Here is a 23,955-nt window from a genome sequence, read left to right as displayed (position 1 = left end):
AACTTGGTATACAAATAAAAAAAAAACCTTCAACTTTAGCCGCAAAAAATTCAACAACACAACAAAAAAAAGTCTTAAAGATTTTTTTCTTCTAATTAAAAAAAAAAAAAAAATATTTAAGATTATGTATTAGTTTTCATAAGTTATTTTGAAGTTTTATTTATACATATATACATACACACATATATACTTATTTAAGTATGTGTAAAAAACATATGTTATATATTTTACTTGTATATTGTATACATAATACTGCTACTACTACTACTACTATACTGAATAGTATATGCATACATTTATTTCATAAAATTTGCTAAAGTATCCCAAAAACTTATAAATATTGGATTTATTCAATACCAAGTAGCTATATACAGCATGCGAGACGACAGTTTGTAACAATGAATTATATTAAAAAAAAAAATAAATGTAGAGAAATATTATTAAACAAAAAAAAAGTTTAATGTTTTATTTTTGGTAAAATTAAAAAATAAAAGGTAAGTTAAGGGAAGTTGATGTCGGAAACACACCGACCGAACAGGCCGAACCTGTCTGAGGCTCTCAAAATTGCCGACTATGCCTTAAATTATCTGACCGGGTTTATTGGACATTTTATACTCACCACCATGGGATGAGGTGTATAAGGCGTAAAAAAGCGTTAAGTTCGGCCGGGCCGAACTTTGGATACCCACCACCTCGGGTATATATTTAAACCACCTTTCATTAAAATCCGGTGAAAATTGCATACCTTTTGTCCCATAGCAGCTATATCGAAATATGTTCCGATTTGGAACAAACACTAATAAGTACATGTCATTGTCATAACATAAGTCACTGTGTCAAATTTCAGTGAAATCGGATTATAAATGCGCTTTTTGTGGGGCCAAGACTTTAAATCGAGATATCGGTCTATATGGCACCTATATCCAAATCTGGACCGATCTGAGCCAATTTGATGAAGGATGTCCAAGGGCCAAACACAACTCACTGCCACAAATTTCAGCAAAATCGGATAATAAATGTGTCTTTTATGGCCCTAAGATCCTAAATCGGAGGATCGATCTACATGGCACCTATATCCATATCCGGACCGTTCAGGGCCAAAATGAAGAAAGATGTCGATAGGCCTAAGACAACTCACTGCCACAAATTTCAACAAAATCGGACAATAAACGCGCCTTTTATGGCCCCAAACCTAAAACCGAGAGATCGGTCTATATGGCACCTATATCCATATCCGCACCGATCAAGGCCAAAATGAAGAAATATGTCGATAGGGCTGAGACAACTCCCTGCCACAAATTTCAGCAAAACCGGAAAATAAATGTGGCTTTTATGGGCCTAAGACCCTAAATCGGAGGATCGGTCTATATGGCAGCTATATCTAAATCTGGACAAATCTATGCCATATTGCAGAAGTATGTCAAGGGGCTTAACTTAACACACTGTGTTAAATTTTGGCGACATCGGATAAAAAATGCGCGTTTTATAGGCCAAAAACCTTAAATCGAGAGATCGGTCTATATGGCAGCTATATCCCAATTTGAACCGATCAGGGCCAAAATGAAGAAAGATGTCGACAGGCCTAAGACAACTCACTATCCCAAATTTCAGCAAAATCGGTTAAAAAATGTGGCTTTTATGGGCCTAAGACCCTAAATTGGAGGATCAGTCTATATGGCACCTATATCTAAATCCGGACCGATCTGAGTCAAATTGACGAAGGATGTTCAAGGGCCAAACACAACTCACTGTTCCAAATTTCAGCAAAATCGAACAATAAATGTGGCTTTTATAGGCTCAAGACCCTAATTCGGAGGATCGGTCTATATGGCAGCTATATCCAAATCTTGACCGATCTGAGCCAAATTGACGAAGGATGTCAAAGGGCCTAACACAACTCACTGCAACAAATTTCAGCAAAACCGGATAATAAATGTGGCTTTTATGGGCCTAAGACCTTAAATCGAGAGATCGGTCTATAAGGCAGCTTTATCCCAATTTGAACCGATCAGGGCCAAAATGAAGAAAGATGTCGATAGGCCTAAGACAACTCACTGTCCCAAATTTCAGCAAAACCGGAAAAAATGTGGCATTTATAGGCCTAAGACCCTAAATTGGAGGATCAGTCTATATGGCACCTATATCCAAATCTGGACCGATCTGAGCCAAAATGATGAAAGATGTCGAAGGGCCTAAGACAACTCACTGTCCCAAATTTCAGCAAAACCGGAAAAAAAGTGGCATTTATAGGCCTAAGACCCTAAATTGGAGGATCAGTCTATATGGCACCTATATCCAAATCTGGACCGATCTGAGCCAAAATGATGAAAGATGTCGAAGGGCCTAAGACAACTCACTGCCACAAATTTCAGCAAAATCGGATAATAAATGTTGATTTTATGGGCTCCAGACCCTAAATCGGAGGATCGGTCTATATGGCAGCTATATCCAAATCTGGACCGATCTAGGCCAAATTGACGAAGGATGTCCAAGAGCCAAACACAACTCACTGTCCCAAATTATGGCAAAATCGGATAATAAATGTGGCTTTTATGGGCCTAAGACCCTAAATTGGAGGATCAGTCTATATGGCACCTATATCTAAATCCGGACCGATCTGAGTCAAATTGACGAAGGATGTCGAAGGGCCTAGCACAACTCACTGTTCCAAAATTTCAGCAGAATCGGATAATAAATGTGGTTTTTATGGGCCTAAGATCCTAAATTGGCCGATCGGTCTATATGGGGGCTATAGCCAGATATAGTCCGATATAGCCCATTTTCGAACTTAACCTGCTTATGGACAAAAAAAGAATCTGTGCAAAGTTTCAGCTCAATACTATTATTTTGAAAGACTGTAGCGTAATTTCAACAGGCAGACGGACGTACATGTCTAAATTGTCTTAGATTTTTGCGCTGATCAAGAATATATATACCTTATAGGGTCGGAAATGGATATTTCGATGTGTTGCAAACGGAATGACAAAATGAATATACCCCCATCATTCGGTGTTGGGTATAAAATTCAATTGTGTTTTTTGTCTTTTCCGTATGGACTCAAAAACGGCTAAACCGACTTTTCTTGAAATTTCCACAGATGGTGCATAATCATCCTGTGGTCAAAATAGGGTACTAAATTGTTTGATATCTGAACCCTCCACCTTACCCTCGGACTCACCCCCCTTACCATAATTTTCAAAAATGCCAGATCTCTGCGATGGGTCGATCGATTTAAGCGTCCTCTTGTGTGTCCTCTTATAGCATCCTAAAAACAAGATTTTTGTATCCGAATTTCGGATGGGGTACTTAGGGGGGCCGCCCCACCACAAAACCTACCAAATATATATAAAGACCAATTACGACAATGTGGGACTCAAATGAAAGGTATTTAAGATTAGAAAACTTATCTGATATCCAATTGCCGGACCTAGTGTTTGGGGGACCAACCCAACCCCCAAAACGCCCCTAAATCGGACATATTTACCGACCATGGCAATATGGGACTCATATGATAGGTATTGGCGAGAAGAACACGAATCTGACATCCCAATGTGGGTCCATTCCTTCGCCAAAACACCCCTAAATAGGACTTATTTACTGACCACGGCAATATGGGTCTCAAGCACGGGAGTAAAGCACGAATCTGATATCAATATTCGGGAAAAGTGTCCATGAGGCCACCCCACCCCCATGACACCACCCAAACAACTGTTATGTGTCTGTTACGACACCCAACAACTGTGCCAAGTACGGTTCAAATCGGTCAAGAAACGGATATAGCTTCCATATAAACCGATCTCCTGATTTGACTTCTTGAGCCCTTACAACCCGCGATTTTTATCCGATTTGGCTAAAGTTTGGCATATAGTGTTCTGTTATGACTCTCAACAACTGCGCCAAGTACGGTCCAATTCGATCTATAATTAGATAAAGCTCCCATATTTTACCAAAATTCATGGTGGTGGGTTCCCAGAATTCACTATATGATGTACCCAGCGCTGCGGAGTCGACCGGCGTCAAGTGTTTGGGGCCGTAATCAAAGTCGGAATATTGAGCTGAAGTGGGAGTTTGGTTCAGAGTTGAGCACGTTAGCCTCAACTCCGAACCGCTCTCCGACTCCGGCTTAATACTTCGACGTTGACTTAGACTAGGCCTAGACTCCGGTTCATATGCAGATAAGAATAATAGGACTCACTGATTAAAATTTCAGCGAATTCGGGAACTAAACGCGACGTTTAGGGCTTAATACCCTACATCGGTAGACCGGTCTACATGGCAGCTATATCTATATATAATCCCATCGGGACCATATTTCACGGTAATACCGGAATATTGGAATAAAGAGGTTAATGGAAGGCTTATCATTACAGAATTTATGGTAAAGGAAGTCTTGAGTAGCTTCCAAACATTTAAGACACTCGGATCTGATGCAATATTTCCGGCATTACCACGAAAGGAGGCCACCGTAGCGCAGAGGTTAGGATGTCCGCCTATGGTCCTGAATGTTTGGGTTCGAATCCTAGCTAGACTATCATTAAATTTTCAGCGGTGGTTATCCTCTCCTAATGCTGGCGAGGTACTATGTCATGTAAAAACTTGTCTTCAAAAGAGGTGTCGCACCGCGGCACGCCGTTCATACTGTGCTATAAAAAGAAGTCCTTAACTTCAATCAGACGGCACTCATTGATATGTGAGAAGTTTGCCCCTGTTCCTTAATGGTATGTTCTTGAGCAAATTTGCAACATTCACCACCAGTCTTGCTGTTTCTCTCTCATACCTCAAATTTGACTCTAGATTTGACCCGACTCTTATTTGCTTTTACCGCTGGTGAATTTTTCTATTTCTGACTCTTGACTCTTTGGTGGGGTTTAGAATCTTACTCTTCCCCACATCAAATGTAATGTGTGCGGTGTGGCTTGTGGAACCGTCATGTTGAAACCACATGTCCTCCAGGTCCATATCTTTCAATTCAAGCCAAAATTAATCACTGAGCATGGTGCGGATCCATTTACGGTAACGTGACGATTGGCATCGTCGACTAAGAAGTATGGCCCAATGACATGGCCGGCATGCAAACCGCATCGAATAGTTAGTTGTTGTGTATGATCAAAATGCAAATTTTGCCCATGAACATTCCACTAAGGAACAGGGGCAAACTTCTCACATATCAATGAGTGCAGTCCGATTCAAGTTTTAGGCTCAATGATAAGGGGCTTTCTTTTTTTAGCGGAGTCCGAACGGCTTGCCGCAGTGCGACACCTCTTTGGAGAGAAGTTTTACATGGCATAGTACCTCACAAATGTTGCCAGCATTAGGTGGGAAAACCCACCGCTGAAAATTGTTCTTTATACCCTCCACTATAGGATGGGGGTATACTAATTTCGTCATTCTTTTTGTAACTCCTCGAAATATTCGTCTAAGACCCCATAAAGTACATATATTCTTGATCGTCGCGACATTTTATGTCGATCTAGACATGTCCGTCCGCCCGTCCGTCAGTCTGTCGAAAGCACTCTAACTTTCGAAGGAGTGCAGTTAGCCGCTTGAAAATTTGCACAAACACTTCTTTTTAGTGTATGTCAGTTGGGATTGTAAATGGGCTATATCGGACCACGTTTTGATATAGCTGCCATATAAACCGAACTGGGATCTTGAATTCTGGAGCCGCTAGAGGGCGCAATTCTTATCCGATTTGGTTGAAATTTTGCATGAGGTGTTTTATTATGACTTCCAACAACTGTGCTGAGTATGGTTGAAATCGGTCCATAACCTGATATACCTGTCATATAAACCGATCTTGGGTCTTGACTTCTAGAGCCTCTAGAGGGCGTAATTCTTATCCGATTTGAATGAAATTTTGCACGACGTGTTTTGTTATGATATCCAATAACTGTGCCAAGTATAGTTCAAATCGGACCATAAGCTTATATAGCTGTCATATAAACCGATCTTGGGTCTTGACTTCTTGAGCCTCTATAGGGCGCAATTCTAATCCGATTGGAATGAAATTTTGCGCAAACGTGTTTCGTTATGATATCCAATAACTGAGCCAAGTATGGTTCAAATCGGTCCATAACCTAATATAGCTGCCATATAAACCGATATGGGGTCTTGACTTCTTGAGCGTCTTGAGGGCGCAATTTTAATCCGATTGGAATGAAATTTTGTTCGAAGTATTTTGTTATGATATCTAACAACTGTGCCAAATAAGGTTCAAATCGGTTCATAACCGATCTGGGATCTTGACTTCCTGAGCCTCTAGAGGGCGCAATTCTAATCCGATTGGAACGAAATTTTGTTCGAAGTATTTTGTAATGATTTCTAACAACTGTGCCAAATAAGATTCAAATCGGTTCATAACCGATCTGGGATCATGACTTCTTGAGCCTCTAGAGGTCGCAATTATTATCCGATTTGCCTGAAATTTTGTTCGACGGATCCTCTCATGACCATCAACACACGTGTTTATTATGGTCTGAATTGGTCTATTGCCTGATACAGCTCCCATATAAATCAATCTCTATATTTTACTTCTTGAGCCGCTAAAGGACGCAATTCTTATTCAAATTGGCTGACATTTTACACAGGACTCCAACATATAATTTAATTGTGGTCCGAATCGGACCATAGCTTCATATTGCTCTTAAAGCAAAGCAAATCTTTTCTTTTATTCTTTTTTTGCCTAAGAAGAGATGCCGGGAAAAGAACTCGACAAATGCGATCCATGGTGGAGGGTACATAAGATTCGGCCCGGCCGAACTTAGCACGCTTTTACTTGCTTCTGATGGTCTCGCCAGGATTCGAACCCAGGCTTTCAGCGTCATAGGCGGACATGCTAACCTCTGCGCTACGGTGGCTTTGTGTTGTGTATGATCACTGACTCCTAATTTCGATTGTAAATTTTTGTGTGGTTGACGTTGTTGTTGTAGTATTGTATTGTACTGCAGTTGCCGATGAAAGACATCATCGGGTCAATCCGTTACGCTGCCATGGGATTTTTATGATTTTCAGACTTTGTTCTTTCGTTTACTTTGACATGATGAAAATGTTGAGTTTACTGAGCAAATTAACTGGCAGTTCGAAATTCATAGTTTGTCAAGTCCCTATTGGAGAACCCTTTACAGCTGAATAATGAGCGCATATTAAAATGAACATTTTCAATTTATTGTTTAGAATACAATTTATGATAAAGCCCGATTCTTGAGCAAAACAATATCGAATCATATGGCTAAGCAATTAAAAAAACAAGTAAAAAGGCGTTAAGTTCGGCCGGGCCGAACTTTGGATACCCACCACCTCGGGTATATATGTAAACCACCTTTCATACCGAATCTGGACCGATCTGGACCAAATTGACGAAGGATGTCGAAGGGCTTTTCGCAACTCACTGTCCCAAATTTCAGTTAAATCGGATCATTAATGTGGCTTTTATGGGCCTAAGACCCTAAATAGGAGGATCGGTCTATATGGCAGCTATATCCAAATCTGAACCGATCTGGGCCAAATTGACGAAGGATGTAGAAGGGCCTAAGACAACTCACTGTCTCAAATTTCAGTAAAATCGGATAATAAATGTGGCTACTATGGGCCTAAGACCCTAAATCGGAGGATCGGTCTATATGGCAGCTATATCCAAATCTGAACCGATCTGGGCCAAATTGACGAAGGATGTAAAAGGGCCTAAGACAACTCACTGTCTCAAATTTCAGTAAAATCGGATAATAAATGTGGCTTCTATGGGCCAAAGACCCTAAATCGGAGGATCGGTCTATATGGCAGCTATATCCAAATCTGCACCGATCTGGGCCAAATTGACGAAGGATGTCGAAGAGCCTAACACAACTCCCTGTCACAAATTTCATCAAAATCGGATACTTAATGTGGCTTTTTTGGGCCTGAGACCCTAAATCAGAGGATCGGTCTATATGGCAGCTATATCCAAATCTGGACCGATCTGGGCCAAATTGACGAAGGATGTCGAGGGGCCTAACGTAACTCACTGTCCCAAATTTCAGCAAAATCGGATAATAAATGTGGCTTTTATGGGCCTAAGACCCTACATCGGCGGATCGGTCTATATGGGGGCTATATCAAGATATAGTCCGATGTAGCCCATCTTCGAACTTAACCTGCTTATGGACAAAAAAATAATCTGTGCAAAGTTTCAGCTCAATATCTCTATTTTTGAAGACTGTAGCGTGATTTCAACAGACAGACGGACAGACGGACGGACATGTCTAGATCGTCTTAGATTTTCACGCTGATCAAGAATATATATACTTTATAGGGTCGGAAATGGATATTTCGATGTGTTGCAAACGGAATGACAAAATGAATATACCCCCATCCTTCGGTGGTGGGTATAATAAAATAATAGCAAATACATTTTCTCTGTTTTTTGTGAAAGTCTTCAATTAAAATACAATAATAATTTAAAATCAATCTTCAGTTTTATTCTCATTTTCAAAAAAACCACCATGAAATTAGCATCAGAATTTGCACTCGCAATACTATGGAGTTTGACCATAATCAGCGAGGGGTTATTTATCAAATTCACCAATTTAGAAAGTGAATCTTTCGATAAGACTTATACCGATTTCGAAAAATGTACATTGAAAGCTTTAGGTCGACATAATGTCAGCTTAAATGTGCATGTAAAGTTCGATACCTATCCTGTCAATGAAATAAAGGTAGGCTATGAATTCAACGGTCTATTACCTAATGCGCAGAGCTATTTTTTGTCCTGGTCTCAGCTGAACGCCCAACTACTTCATCGAGGCAATGGATATAGGCCCTATTTGTACAACAACACCCTGAATTTTTGTCAATTTATGAAAAATCCCAAGCGTTGGATGTTATTTGGGATGCTGTATTTCCTGCCACAAATCTCAATCACACCTGCCCCTTGAACGTAAGCAAAGCGAACATTATTTATTATTTATGGTAATTTCTATAACTTTTCACTGGGTGTAGCATGATGTCATTATTAAGGATCTGATCTTAACAACGGATGCAATCCATTTAATACCCTTTCCACCTAATACCTATCAGATACGTCTTCGATTTTACAATTCTGAAAGTAGAGGACTTGAAATTCGTGCATATATAACAATATATTGAATGATTGTTTGCTTATTGTTTGAGTATTCTCTGGAGGTTTCTTTAGTATCGGTAACTGTTGTCCTAAATTTAATGTCTTAATATATATTTTGGTTATATAATGTTTGCGATTAGTAAATGTTAATGTATTGGTAATTTTGAAGTGTTTTTTTTAAACTAAGTACTAGCCGAACCGGGCCCGCTGGGTACTTGGAGCCAAATTTTAATACCATATTCGTTTTCTGGTCTCCAACACCTTTCATTTGATACCCTTATTGTGCCCATCGGACCACTTTCGGATATGGGTGACATTTTTGAGGTTAGGGGGAGGGTCCGCCTCCCCCCGATATTTAAAAATTGTATAGCCTATGTTTCCTAACAGACAAACGTACACAATCTATGAAAATTTTAAGAAAATCGCTTCAGCCAAGTATCATATTGTCATAATGGGTCTAATGGCGTTTTTGAGGGTTGCCGTGACCCCCTACACTTTGATCTGATTTTGTATGCCAGATTCGAAATCTACTCCCGAATACCTTTCATGAAATGAACGTCCAATATGTCTGTTTGAGGGAGTTTTGGGGTTGGGGCAGCCCGATGGGTACTTTAACTCAAATTTTAATACCATATTCGTATTCTACTCTCCAATACCTTTCATTTGATACCCATATTGTCTCGATCGGTCCACTTTTGATTTTGGGTTGTGTTTTTTGCATAAGGGGGAGGGTCCGTCCCCCTTCCGATACCGAAAAATTATATAGCCTATGTTTCCTTTCAGGCCAACCTACACAATAAGAGGAAATTTCGAGAAAATCGGTTCTACCGTTTTTCAGTCTATACACGGAACAAACAAACCGAGTCCCATATATCCGTGATTGGCTAATGTTCCCATTTTGGGCGTTTTCGTGGGGGTGGGGTGACCCCCTATACTTCGATATGAATTTGTATGCCAGATTCGTTATCTACTCCTGCATACTTTTCATACAATACCCATCCATATTGTCCTTATCGGTCCACTTTAGATTTTGGATGGTGTTTTTGGGGTAACGGTGGAGGGTCCGCCCCCTTCCGTTATCAATAAATTATAAAGCCTATTCCTAATTCCTGACCATATTCGTAATCTACTCCCGAATACCTTTCATTTGAGTCCCATATTGTCATGATTGTCAAATAAACCTATTTTAAGGGGTTTCGGGGTTGGTGCGGCCTCCCAGGTACGTGGAACCAACTTTTATTATGAAATTCGTACTCTACTCTTGAATACCTTTCATGTGAATCCCATATTGTCCCGATCGGTCCACTTTAATTTTTGGGTAGTACTTTTGGGGCAAGGGGGAGGGTCCGCCCCCCTACAGATATCAAAAAATTATATAAAAAACTTAATGTAGAACTCTTTCCAACTGCCAACCAGTACGGGACACTCACACACAGCAGTTGTCCTATAGTATATTCTTCCTCGACATCCTCACAGCTTTTGCAATAGTCGTTACTGGCAACCTTCAGTCTGTCAGCATGTTTTCCGATTAGACAGTGCTCTGTCGTGAGGGACACAATGAGTGAGAAGCCTGTTCTAGCCAGTGAAAGCAAAGCGGTAGACCTCTTCAAGTCTAGATTAGGCCACATAATTTTGGAATGCTCACAGCCCCCTCTCCATCATTTATTGCCCTTCGGGTCTGATACTGAAAACTTAGCTTGCAAGTCACTAGAGGCACACCCACAGATTCCAGTATCCCTGGAATGTGAAGGGTAGTTCCTAAATTCACAAGCGTGTCCGCTTTACAATTCCCTGTCATATCTCTGTGGCCCGGCACACAAAACAGGTAAATTTGGAGCTGTTCAGCCAACTCCTTGAGAGATCTGCGACAGTCCAGGACAGACTTTTGAATTCAGGAATACGTAAATGGCAGCCCTTAGCCAGTTCACAACTTTTTCAATTGCAAGTATATCCGCTCGATATAACCACTTCTAGTTCTTCAGAGTACACCTCAAAGCCCACCTGGTCGTCTAGTTTGGAACCATCCGTATAAAAGTCTATGTATCTTCTATTACCGGGGATATTGTAGTTCCAATGAGTTCTATCAGGAATAGTGGTACAGTACTTTTTTACCAAAAAACGGCCCAGGCAATGTGTAATCGACACTGCGTGGAACATGGACCCTTTGATAACACAAGCATCTGGTAAATTTCGTCACAACCAATTCAGAATTTGTTAAAATTACTAAAAATTTATATTTTCTTCGCCCAAAGGATTTTGGCAGACTTTGTGAGACACTTGAGCAAAACTCGGTGACTTGAGGATGTTGGAAATCAAGCAACGATTCTGATTGGGTTTAAATTGGCAAAATCCAGAAGCCTAATCACCGCATACGTGAACGAGTGCATAATCGAGTATCAGCTGTTCGAAATTCACTCGGTCTATAACCTGATAAAGCTCCCATATAAACCGATCTCCGGTTTATACTTCCTGAGCCTCTAGAGGGCGTATTTCTTATTCGATTTGCCTGAAATTTTGTATTTTTACGTTTGTTCTATGACATTCAACAGATAAGCCAAGTATGGTCCGAATCGGTTCAAATTCAGAAAAAGCCCCCATATTAACCGGTCTTTGTAATATACTTCTTGGCCCTCTAGAGGGCGCAATTTTTATCCGATCCGGCTTTTTTCCGAAATTTCGCACAATTATTTCCCCCATTAACTTCATCGTACGTGCTATGTATGGCCAGAATCGGTTCATAACCTGATATAGCTGCCATACAAACTCCACTTCTTGAGCTCCTCGCCCTCAGTTCTTATTTGAGCTGGCTGAAATTTTGCACAACAACATCTCCGATTTCCTTCAATATACGTGCCAAATATGGTCTGAATCGTTTCATAACCTGATATAGCTCCCATATTAAGCGATCTGTCGATTTTACTTTTTGAGCCTCTACAAGGAGCAATTCTTAATCGATTTGGTTGTGCAATGACCTCAACTTTGGTCTCTAACAGCAAAACCAAATATCTGTCCTTAACCAGATAAAACTTCAATAGCTTAGGAACTCATATCCATTATCCTTAGTTTTCATAAAAAGATACCAGGCAAAAACTTGCCAAATGCGATTCATCGCGGTGGTTATATAAGATTCGCCCCTGCCAAGCTAACCAGGCTCGCACTTGTTAGATCTGCTTCTGAGATACTTTTTATTTTGGTTGTTTCATTTTATTGTAGGATATTCTTCTCCAGCTGAAACCAATCAACTATGGCATTGCTGCTATACAAAGCCAAATAAAACCTTTTTTAAAAAGTGAAGGCAAAATGTGGTGTGCTACAAATACATTAGACAGGCTAGGGCAGGAGGTCGCAATTTCGAAGCTGACCAGAGCTTTATCATCAGTCCGCTGAGCCCCAAAAAGATTACATGCTCCAACCTACTCACTAATTAGTGAACTATGGCCTCGGTTAGAGAACATTCTATGATATCATATTTTGACTTACGTGTGTGCACATATAGCACACCACATTTTGCCTTAACTTTTTAAAAAGGTTTTTATTTTGCTGACGAAGAAATCCAACAAAGAATTTTTAGAGTTAGGTTGTTTTTTATACCCTACACCATAGGATGTGGGGTATACTAACTTCGTCAATCCGTTTTTAACACCTCGAAATGTGCGTCTAACACCCCATAGTATATAAATTCTTGATCGTCATGCCATTTTAAGACGATCTAGCCAGGTCCGTCCGTCCGTCCGTTTTTCGAAAGAACGCTAACTTTCGAAGGAGTAAAGCTAGGCGCTTGAAATTTTGCACAAATATTGGGATTGTAAATGGGCCAAATCAGTCCATGTTTTGATATAGCTGCCATATAAACCGTTCTTGGGTCTTGATTTCTTGAACCTCTAGAGAGCGCAATTCTGGTCCGATTTGACTGAAATTTTGCAAGTGGTGTTTTGGTATCACTTCCAACAACTGCGCTAAGTATGGTTCAAATCGGTCCGTGTTTTGATATAGCTGCCATATTACCCGATCTTGGGTCTTGACTCTTTGAGCCTCTAGAGGGCGCAATTCTCATCCGATTTGGCTGAAATTTTTTACAACGGTTTCTCTTATGACCTTCAACATACGTGTCTAATAGGGTCTGAATCGATCAATAGATTGATACTGCTCCTATATAAACATGGAGGGATATAAGATTCGGTCCGGCCAAACAGTTTTTAACAGTTTTGTTTAGTATGATTCAAATCGGTTCATAATCTGGTATAACTGTCATAGAAACCAATCTTGGATCTTGACTTCTTGAGACAATAGAGCGCGAAATTTTCATACGATTTGGCTGAAATTTTGCATGAGGTCTTTTGTTATGACTTCCAATAACTGTGTTAAGTATAGCGCAAATCGGTACATAACCTGATATAGCTGACATATAAACCGATCTGGGATCTTGACTTCTTGAGCCTCTAGAGGGCGCAATTCTCATCCGATTTGGCAGAAATTTTTTACAACGGTTTCTCTTATGACCTTCAACATACGTGTCTAATAGGGTCCGAATCGATCAATAGATTGATACTGCTCCTATATAAACATGAAGGGGTATATAAGATTCGGTCCGTCCGAACTTAGCAAGCTCTTACTTGTTTTTATTTGAAAAAGTGATTCTAAGAGTGTTCAGTCATTGAATGGTGATGCAACCATCTATTACCATACATTCAAACTTGAATTATCCAATTATTTTGATATGTAAGAAAAATATTATTATTGTCGCTATCACCACTCTTTTCCATGGTATGGCACATGTTTATAAGAGAATTTTGTATACCCTACACCACTACTGTGGCACATTGTATTATAGCTTAGTGAATTTTTTAGTAACACCCAAAAGGAAGGAGATTGATCCATTGATAAGTATACCGATCGACACAGAATCACTTACTGATTCGATTTAGCTATGTCCCTCTGTCAGTCTGTCTGTCTACCTGTCTGTCCGTCTGTCTGTCTGTCTGTCCGTCGGTCCATGTCAGTTTTTGTACAAAGTACAGGTCGCAGTTTTCATCCGATCGTCTTAAAATTTGGTACAGGCATGTTTTTCGCCTTAGAGACGAAGCCTTTTAAAATTGGAAAAAATTGGTTCAGATTGGGATATCCCATCCCATATATATGTTCGTCCGATTTGCAGTAATATTGCAATAAAATGTTCATTTGTTAACCGATTCTCTCGAAATTTGGCAGGAAGGTTTTTTTTACGACATTACTGGTGAATTTCATGAAAATCGGTTCAGATTTAAATATAGCTCCCATATATATGTTCGTCCGATTTGCAGTAATACAGCACTAAAATTGTAATTTGTTAACCGATTCTCTCGAAATTCGACAGGAAGGAGTTTCATATGACTCTCGATGTTACTGGTGAATTTCATAAAAATCGGTTTAGATTTGGATATAGCTCCCATATATGTGTTCGTCCGATTTGCAGAATTACAGCAATAAAATGGTCATTTGTTAACCGATTTTCTCGAAATTTGGCAGCAAGGATTTCCTTATGATTCTTGATGTTACTGGTGAATTTTATAAAAATCGGTTCAGATTTGGATATAGCTCCCATATATATGTTCGTCCGATTTGCAGTAATACAACAATAAAATGGTCATTTGTGAACCGATTCTCTCGAAATTTGGCAAGAAGGATTTTCTTATGACTCTCGATATTATTGGTGAATTTTGTAGAAATCGGTGCAGATTTGGATATAGCTTCCATATATATGTTCATCCGATTTGCAGTAATAAAGCAATAAAATGGTCATTTTTTAACCGATTCTCTCGAAATTTGGCAAGAAGGATTTACTTATGACTCTCGATATTTTTGGTGAATTTTGTAGAAATCGGTGCAGATTTGGATATAGCTTCCATATATATGTTCGTCCGATTTGCAGTAATACAGCAATGAAATGGTCATTTTTTAACTGATTCTCTTGAAATTTGGCAGGAAGGACTTCCTTATAACTCTCGATATTTCATGTAAATTTCATAGAAATCGGTTCAGATTTGAATATAGCTTCCATATATATGTTCATCCGATTTGCAGTAATACAGCAATGAAATGGTAATTTTTTTAACTGATTTTCTCGAAATTGGGCAGCAAGAATTTCCTTATGATTATCGATGTTACTGGTGAATTTCATAAAAATCGGTTCAGATTTGGATATAGCTCCCATATATATGTTCGTCTGATTTGCAGTAATACAGCAATAAAATGGTCATCTGTTAATCGATTCTCTCGAAATTTGGCAGGAAGGATTTTCTCTTGATTCTCGATATTATTGGAGAATTTCATAAAAATCGGTTTGGATTTAGATATGGCTCTCATATATATATATCGCCCGATTTTCACTCCTAGAGCCACTGCAAGCGCATTTATGGACCAATCTTCCCAAAATTTTGTACAACGTTTTCCTCAACGTTTCCCACAATATCCATAAAGTTTGGTCGAAATCGGTTCAGATTTAGATATAGCTCCCATATATATGTTCGTCCGATTTTCAGTAATAATGCAATAAAATGTTCATTTCTTAACCGATTCTCTCGAAATTCGTCAGGAGGAATTCTCTCTTGACTTTCAATATTGCTGTTGAATTTCATGGAAATCGGTTTAGATTTAGATATAGCCCTCATATATATATGTCGGCCGATTTTAACTTCTAGAGTCACAGCAAGCGCATTTGTTGATCCATATTGCCAAAATTTTGCAAAACGCTTCGATCTACATGAACAAAAAGTTTCGGTGCAATATTTTAAGCGGATATCTTCATTCGTACGAACGCTATAGTGATTTCGACTGACGGGCGGACATGACTTGATCGACTCAGAATGTCAGCATGAAGATCAAGAATATACAGTGGCACAGAAAAGTCTACATACGCCATCAAAAAATTCAATTTACAGCATGAAGATCAAGAATATACAGTGGCACAGAAAAGTCTACATACGCCATAAAAAAATACGTTTTACAAAAAAAAAACTTTTGTATTGTTGTTAAAATTATTTAACATGGTTCCCAGAGTTATAATTAGTCAAAATTGTTAAGATAAACTATTATTCTAACTACTTTACAGCCAGTTTAAATAACTGTTCTTTATGAAAAGGTATGTAGACATATCTGTGCCACTGTTTATATACTTTTTAGGATTTCAGATCAATATTTTGAGGTGTTGGCAACAGAATAAATTATATAACCCCCCCGCTCCCTATAGTGGTAGGTGTAAAAAAAGCGAAAACTTTTGCAACTCTCTACATTAAAAATATATTATTTATGTAAACATTTCGCTATCATTGATCACATTTAAAATCCATTACAATCGCCATCATAATAAATTGAAATTAATTTGCTTGGGCGTACGCTTGAGCTCAATTAAAGTCCGATTATCTATCAATACAAGATTTTATGCTATATACATAAAACATTTTAAGCAAAATAATACAACATGAGAGTAGGTCCAAATTTTGTGCTCCCGGTATTTATAGTCCTTTGGGGATTTGCCACTATTGGCGAAGGATTATTTGTCAAATTTACCAACTTGGAGTGTGAGAGTTTCAATAAATCTGTAGTCAAGTTCGAGAAGTGCAGATTGAAAGCTGTAGCTCGACATAATGTCAGCTTAAACATACATATAAAGTTTTTCGTTAATCCCATACATGATATAAAGGTGTGGTATAAAACAACAACAACAACTAAGGGAAAAAAATTACCTTAAAACTTAGAAATATGTTGAACTAACCATCAAAACTGACAAATATTTGATTTTTTTTTTCATGTTTTCCAGTTACATGCTCAACTTCTTCACAAAGGAAATGGCTTTAGACCTCTACTATACAATGACACCTTAGATTTTTGTCAGTTTATGAAAAACCCCAAGCACTGGATGTTTTGGAAACTCATTTTTGATGCATTTTCGCCTTATACTAATATGAATCATACCTGCCCAGTGAATGTAAGCGGGTTTGAGTTTCGTTAAAACATGCAGTTTTCACTTTTTCCTTTTTCCCTCATTTAGCATGATGTGATTGTCAAGGATTTAAGTTTGACCACGGATATGATGCAACTCCTACCATTTCCACCCAATACCTATCAATTGCGTTTTCGATTTTTTAATGCCATATCGAGGCTTTCAAACGAGTGTTCAATTAACAGTTTACAACTGAATATGCTACGCGTACTTCAAAGAGTCTATTTGTATGCGACCTATTTTGAAATATTCAAATATTTATTTCAATTCACGATCTTGAGCTTGGATAAAAAATAAATATTTGAATATAGTACGAGTACAATATGACATTATTTGTTCTATATGATGCTAATGCATGCTGGTGGTGGATATACATAACTCTAATTATTTGATGTTTTAAAAAATTATTAAACGGAAAAAATTTGGGAATATATATATTTTGTATATGTGTTATCAATGGAATGAAAACAAGTAAAAAGGCGTTAAGTTCGGCCGGGCCGAACTTTGGATACCCACCACCTCGGGTATATATGTAAACCCACTTTCGCCACAATCCGGTGAAAATTGGATAACTTATGCACCCAAATTTGATACGGATATTCAGTGGGCTAATAAATGTAAGTCACTGTTGAATTTTGTCGGGTAATAACTAAAGCTTTTATGGGCTTCAGTCCCCCTATCGGCAGATCGGTCTATATGGCAGCTATATCTAAATATAGTCCGATCAGAACCATATTTAGATAACCAGATATTTAGATAGCAAATTTCAGCGAAATCGGGTGATAAGTAAAGCTTTTACGGCCTTCAGACCCTTTATCGGGGGATCGGTCCATATGGCAGCTATATCTGAATATAGCCCGATCTAAACCATATTTAGGTCAGATATCAGAAGGCTTAAAATAACTCACTGTGGCAAATTTCAGCGAAATCGGGTAATAAGTAAAGCTTTTATGGGCTTCAGACCCTTTATCGGGAGATCGGTCTATATAGCAGCTATATCTAAATATGGACCGAACTAATCCATATTTAGGTCAGATGCAGGGAGGCTTTAAAAAACTCACTGATTTAAATTTCAGCTAAATTAGGCAGTAATTAAAGCTTTTATGGGCTTCAGTTCCCCTATCGTCAGATCGGTCTATATAGCAGCTATATCTAAATATAGTCTGATCAGAACCATATTTAGATCGGATGTTGGGAAGCTTAAAATAACCCACTGTTGCAAATTTCAGGTAAATCGGGTGATAAATAAAGCTTTTATGGCTTTCAGACCCTTTATAGGGAGATCGGTCTATATGGCAGCTATATATAAATATAGTCCGATCTGAACCATATTTAGGTCGGATCTTGGGAGGCTTAAAACTGCGTACTATTCCACATTTCAGCGAAATCGGATAAAAACGTAAGCTTTAATGGCCTTCAGACCCCTTATAGGGAGATCGGTTTATATGACAGCTAATCTAAATATAGTCCGATCTGAATCATATTTAGGTCAGATGTTGGGAAGCTTAAAATAATCCACTGTTTTAAATATCAGCGAAATCGGGTAATAAATAAAGCTTTTATGGCTTTCAGAACCTCTATCGGCAGATCGGTCTATATGAAAGCTATATCTAAATATAGGCCGATCTGAACCATATATGGGTCAGTTGTCGGGAAGCTTAAAACAACTCACTTTTTCAAATTTCAACAAAATTGGATGAAAAATAAAGTTTTAATGTGCATTAGAGCCTTTATGGGAAAATCGGTCTATATAGCAGCTATATCCAAATATGGTCCGATTTCGCCCGTTCAAGAACTTAACTAGAGTGCATCAAAAAAACATTCGTCTTTTGTGCCAAATTTCAGCTCAATATCTCAATTTTTGAAGACTGTAGAGTAATTACAACAGACGGACGGACATACGTATAGACAGACAGACAAACGGACATGCAACAACATCGATATATCCATTTCCGACCCCATAAAGTATATATATTCTTGATCTGCGTAAAAATCTAAGACGATCTAGCCATGTCCGCCCGTCTGTCTGTTTAAGTCACGCTAAAGTCTTTAAAAATAGAGATATTGAACTAAAACTTTGGACAGATTTTTTTTCCATAACCAGGTTAAGTTTTAAGATATAGCCCCCATATAGATCGATCCGCAGATTTAGGATCTGAGGCCCATGAAAACCAAATTTTTTATCCGATTTTGCTGAAATATGGGACAGTGAGTTGTGTTGTGCCCCTCAACATCTTTCTTCAATTTGGACCCAATCAGTCCAGCTTTAGATATAGCTGCCATATAGACCGATCTCTTGATTTAAGGTCTTGGGTCCATAAATGGCGCATTTGGTGTCCGATTTCGCCGAAATTTGGGACAGTGAGTTGTTTTAGGCCCCTCAACATTCTTCTCTGATTTGGCCCAGAGCGGTTCAGATTTGGATATAGCTCCCATATAGACCGATCTCTCGATTTAAGGTCTTGGGCCCATTAAAGCCACATTTATTATCCGATTTTGCTGAAATATGGGACTGTGAGTTGTGTGTTTAGTTTGGCCCAAATCGGTTCAGATTTGGATATAGCTGCCATATAGACCAATCCGCCGATTTAAGGCTTTGGGCCCATAAAAGGTGCATTTATTGTCCGATGTCGTCGAAATTTGGGACTGTGAGTTGTGTTAGACCCTTCGACATCCTTCATTAATTTGGCCCAGATCGGTTCAGATTTGGATATAGCTGCCATATAGGCCGATGTCTCGATTTAAGGTCTTGGGCCTATTAAAGACACATTTATTATCCGATTTTACCCTTCGACATCCTTCATTAATTTGGCCCAGATCGGTTCAGATTTGGATATAGCTGCCATATATACCGATCTCTCGATTTAAGGTTTTGGGCCCATAAAAGGCGAATTTATTGTCTGATTTCGCCGAAATTTGGGAAAGGGAGTTGTGTTAGGCCACTTGACAGTCCAGCTTTAGATATAGCTGCCATATAGACCGATCTCTCGATTTAAGGTCTTGGGTCCATAAGTGGCGCATTTGGTGTCCAGAGTTTAACATGTACGTCTTCGACGCCGAGTTCAAATCCCGACGTTAACATCAAAAAAATTTTCAGCGGTGATGTTCACCTCCTAGCTGGCAACATTTGTGAGGTACTTTGCCATGTAAAACTTCTCTACCAAGTGGTGTCGCAATGCGGCACATTATTCGGACTCGGCGTAAAAAAGGAGGTCCCTTATCATTGAGCTTAAACATTAATCGGACTGCACTCTTATATATGAGAGAACTATCCCCTGTTCCTAAAATGAAATGTTCATGGACAAATTTAGTTTACAAAGTGGTGGGTGTCTTATGTTCGGCCCGCCTGAATTCAATAGGTGTTTTCTTGTTATTTTTCGCTATTGCCAAGCGACTAAATAAGACATCAAGGTTAATGAAAAGTTGTTATACATTAATGAAGTAAATTTCTTTTTTTTTCTTTACAATGAAAGTCATATCTCTTCGTCGAGAGAAATTATTATCTGTGGTAATTTTTGTTAATGACATTTCGTACACTTTTCTCATTTCAGTTTTGCACATTTATAGACATGTTGGCAGCAGCAGCAGCACTTAACAGACAAGCAAGCACACAGATAGGAAGACAGACATATAGAAAGACAGACGGACAAACAGAAAGACTACAATTCATACCCATTCTCCCCGAATACTGGATTTAAACCACTTTCGAAATCACGAATCAAATGTACGACAAACAAAATAAATACAAATACAAAAACGCGCGATTTAAGCAACCAGCGAAATAATTTAAAATATCATGCAGATTTTACGGTACTCTTTGTCATTTTTCTTTTTTTTTTGCTTTTTTTTTGTAGAAAAACATCAGCGGTAAAAAAGACCGACTAAATTTCTTTAAGACTGCTTAAACTACAGTTTATTGGCGGTGGGAAAAGGCAGTTGCTCAAATTTCAGCAAAGCAATCAAATGGCAGAAGCACACTTGAAAAGATACAAATAAACAAAAAACCTTTTTATAAAATTCATAAATTTTCCTAAGACAATTATATTTTCTAGTCAATTTTTATTTTGAAAAAATTTTCAATGATAAGCAAATTTTGAGGAAATTTTCTACGACTATGAAAATTCACCACAAGTTTCTTTCATGGCTTCATTTTGCCTTTTAAATTGCATGAGGGAACATGGTAAGACTTTCATGGGGCGAGACTTTAAATCGAGAAATCGATCTCCCAGCTATATCCAAATCTGAACCGATCTGGTCCAAATTGGAGAAGGATGTTTAAGGGCCCAGCACAACTCACTGTCCCAAATTTCAGCGAAAACGGACAATAAAAGCGCCTTTTATGGGCCAAAAACCTTGAATCTAGAGGTCGGTCTATATGGCAGCTATATCCAAATCTGAACCGATCTGGGCCAAATTGAAGAAGGTTGTCGAAGGCCCTAACACAACACACTGTCCCAAATTTCGGCGAAATCGGACAATAAATTGACCTTTTAAGGGTCCAAAACCTTGAATCAAGAGATCGGTCTATTTGGCAGCTATATCCAAATCTGAACCGATCTGGGCCAAATTGAAGAGGGATGTCGAAGGGCCAAACACAACTTACTGTCTATATGGCAGCTACATTGTTAAAGAGCCCAGCACAACTCACTGTCCCAAATTTCGGCGAAATCGGACAGTAAATGCGCCTTTTATTGGCCCAAGACCTTAAATCGAGAGATCGGTCTGTATGGCAGCTATATTGAAATCTGGACCGATCTGGCCCAAATTGAAGAAGGATGTCGAAGGGCCAAACACAACTCACTGTTCCAAATTTTGGTAAAATCGGACAGTAAATGCGCCTTTTATTGGCCCAAGACCTTAAATCGAGAGATCGGTCTGTATGGCAGCAACATTGAAATTTAGACCGATCTGGCCCAAATTGAAGAAGGATGTCGAAAGGCCAAACACAACTCACTGTCTTACATTTCGGCGAAATCAGACAATAAATGCGCCTTTTATGGGTCCAAAAACTTGAATCGAGAGATCGGTCTATATGGCAGCTATATCCAAATCTGAACCGATCTGGGCAAAATTGGAGAACGATGTCGAAGGGCCCAACACAACTCACTGTTCCAAATTTTGGTAAAATCGGACAATAAATGCGCCTTTTGTGAGCCTAAGACCTTAAATTGGGAGATCGCTCTATATGGCAGCTATATCCAAATCTGAACCTATCTGGGTCAAATTGAAGAGGGATGGTAAAGAGCCCAGCACAACTCACTGTCTCAAATCTCGGCGAAATCCGACAGTAAATGCGCCTTTTATTGGCCCAAGATCTTAAATCGAGAGATCGGTCTGTATGGCAGCTATATTAAAATCTGGACCGATCTGGCCCAAATTGAAGAAGGATGTCGAAGGGCCAAACACAACTCACTGTCTCACATTTCGGCGAAATCGGACAATAAATGAGCCTTTTATTGGCCCAAGACCTTAAATCGAAAGATCGGTCTATATGGCAGCTATATTGAAATGTAGACCGATCTGGTCCAAATTGAAGAAGGATGTCGAAAGGCCAAACACAACTCACTGTCTTACATTTCGGCGAAATCGGACAATAAATGCGCCTTTTATGGGTCCAAGAACTTGAATCGAGAGATCGGTCTATATGGCAGCTATATCCAAATCTGAACCGATCTGGGCCAAATTGGAGAACGATGTCGAAGGGCCCAACACAACTCACTGTTCCAAACTTTGGTAAAATCGGACAATAAATGCGCCTTTTGTGAGCCCAAGACCTTAAATAGAGAGATCGGTCTATATGGCAGCTATATCCAAATCTGAACCGATCTGGGCCAAATTGAATAGGGATGTTAAAGAGCCCAGCACAACTCACTGTCCCAAATTTCGGCGAAATCGGACAGTAAATGCGCTTTTTATTGGGCCAAGACCTTAAATCGAGAGATCGGTCCATATGGCAGCTATATTGAAATCTGGACCGATCTGGCCCAAATTGAAGAAGGATGTCTAAGGGCCCAGCACAACTCACTGTCCCAAATTTCAGCGAAATCGGACAATAAAAGCGCCTTTTATGGGCCAAAAACCTTGAATCTAGAGGTCGGTCTTTATGGCAGCTATATCCAAATCTGAACCGATCTGGGCTAAATTGAAGAAGGTTGTCGAAGGGCCTAACACAACGCACTGTCCCAAATTTCGGCGAAATCGGACAATAAATGTGGTCCAAAACCTTAAATCGAGAGATCGGTCTATGTGACAGCTATATCCAAATCTGAACCGATCGGGGCCAAATTGAAGAAGGATGTTGAAGGGCCCAACACAACTCACTTTCCCAAATTTCGGCGAAATCGGACAGTAAATGCGCTTTTTATTGGGCCAAGGCCTTAAATCGAGAGATCGGTCTATATGGCAGCTATATTGAAATCTAGACCGATCTGGCCCAAATTGAAGATGGATGTCGAAAGGCCAAACACAACTCACTGTCTCACATATCGGCGAAATCGGGCAATAAATGCACCTTTTATGGGTCCAAAACCTTGAATCGAGAGATCGGTCTATATGGCAGCTATATCCTCCCCCTTGGTCCAATTGGGTCCAAGTACCTGGGGTGCCGCATCAGCCCCTAAACCCAATAAAATAGGTTTATTTGATGATCATGACAATATGGGGCTCAAATGAAAGGTATTCGGGAGTAGATTACGAATATGGTCAGGAAGAAGGAATAGGTTTTATAATTTGTTGATATCGGAAGGGGACGGACTCTCCTCCGTTTCCCCCAAAACACCACCCATAGTCGAATTTTGGACCGATAAGGACAACATGGATATCAAATAAAAGGTATTGAGGAGTAGAATACGAATATGGTATTAAAAATTGAGTCCAAGAACCC

The 23,955-nt window shown here is 39.2% G+C and overlaps 1 protein-coding gene across 1 annotated transcript; it reads left to right on the top strand.

The window, feature by feature from the left end:
* The first annotated feature begins 8,869 nt into the window (after positions 1-8,869).
* LOC106093847 (uncharacterized) lies at positions 8,870-17,369 on the top strand. The gene is made up of 3 exons (XM_059369016.1): positions 8,870-8,911; positions 16,890-17,057; positions 17,121-17,369. The coding sequence occupies exons 2-3, from the start codon at positions 16,968-16,970 to the stop codon at positions 17,367-17,369; spliced, it is 339 nt and encodes a 112-aa protein (XP_059224999.1). The 5' UTR covers positions 8,870-8,911; positions 16,890-16,967.
* Positions 17,370-23,955: the final 6,586 nt, after the last annotated feature.

This window comes from Stomoxys calcitrans, chromosome 1 (assembly GCF_963082655.1).
Source record: "Stomoxys calcitrans chromosome 1, idStoCalc2.1, whole genome shotgun sequence".
Classification (NCBI taxonomy): domain Eukaryota; kingdom Metazoa; phylum Arthropoda; class Insecta; order Diptera; family Muscidae; genus Stomoxys; species Stomoxys calcitrans.
The sequence above is the reverse complement of the archived record's forward strand: the minus strand, read 5'-3'. Positions and strand labels throughout refer to the sequence as shown.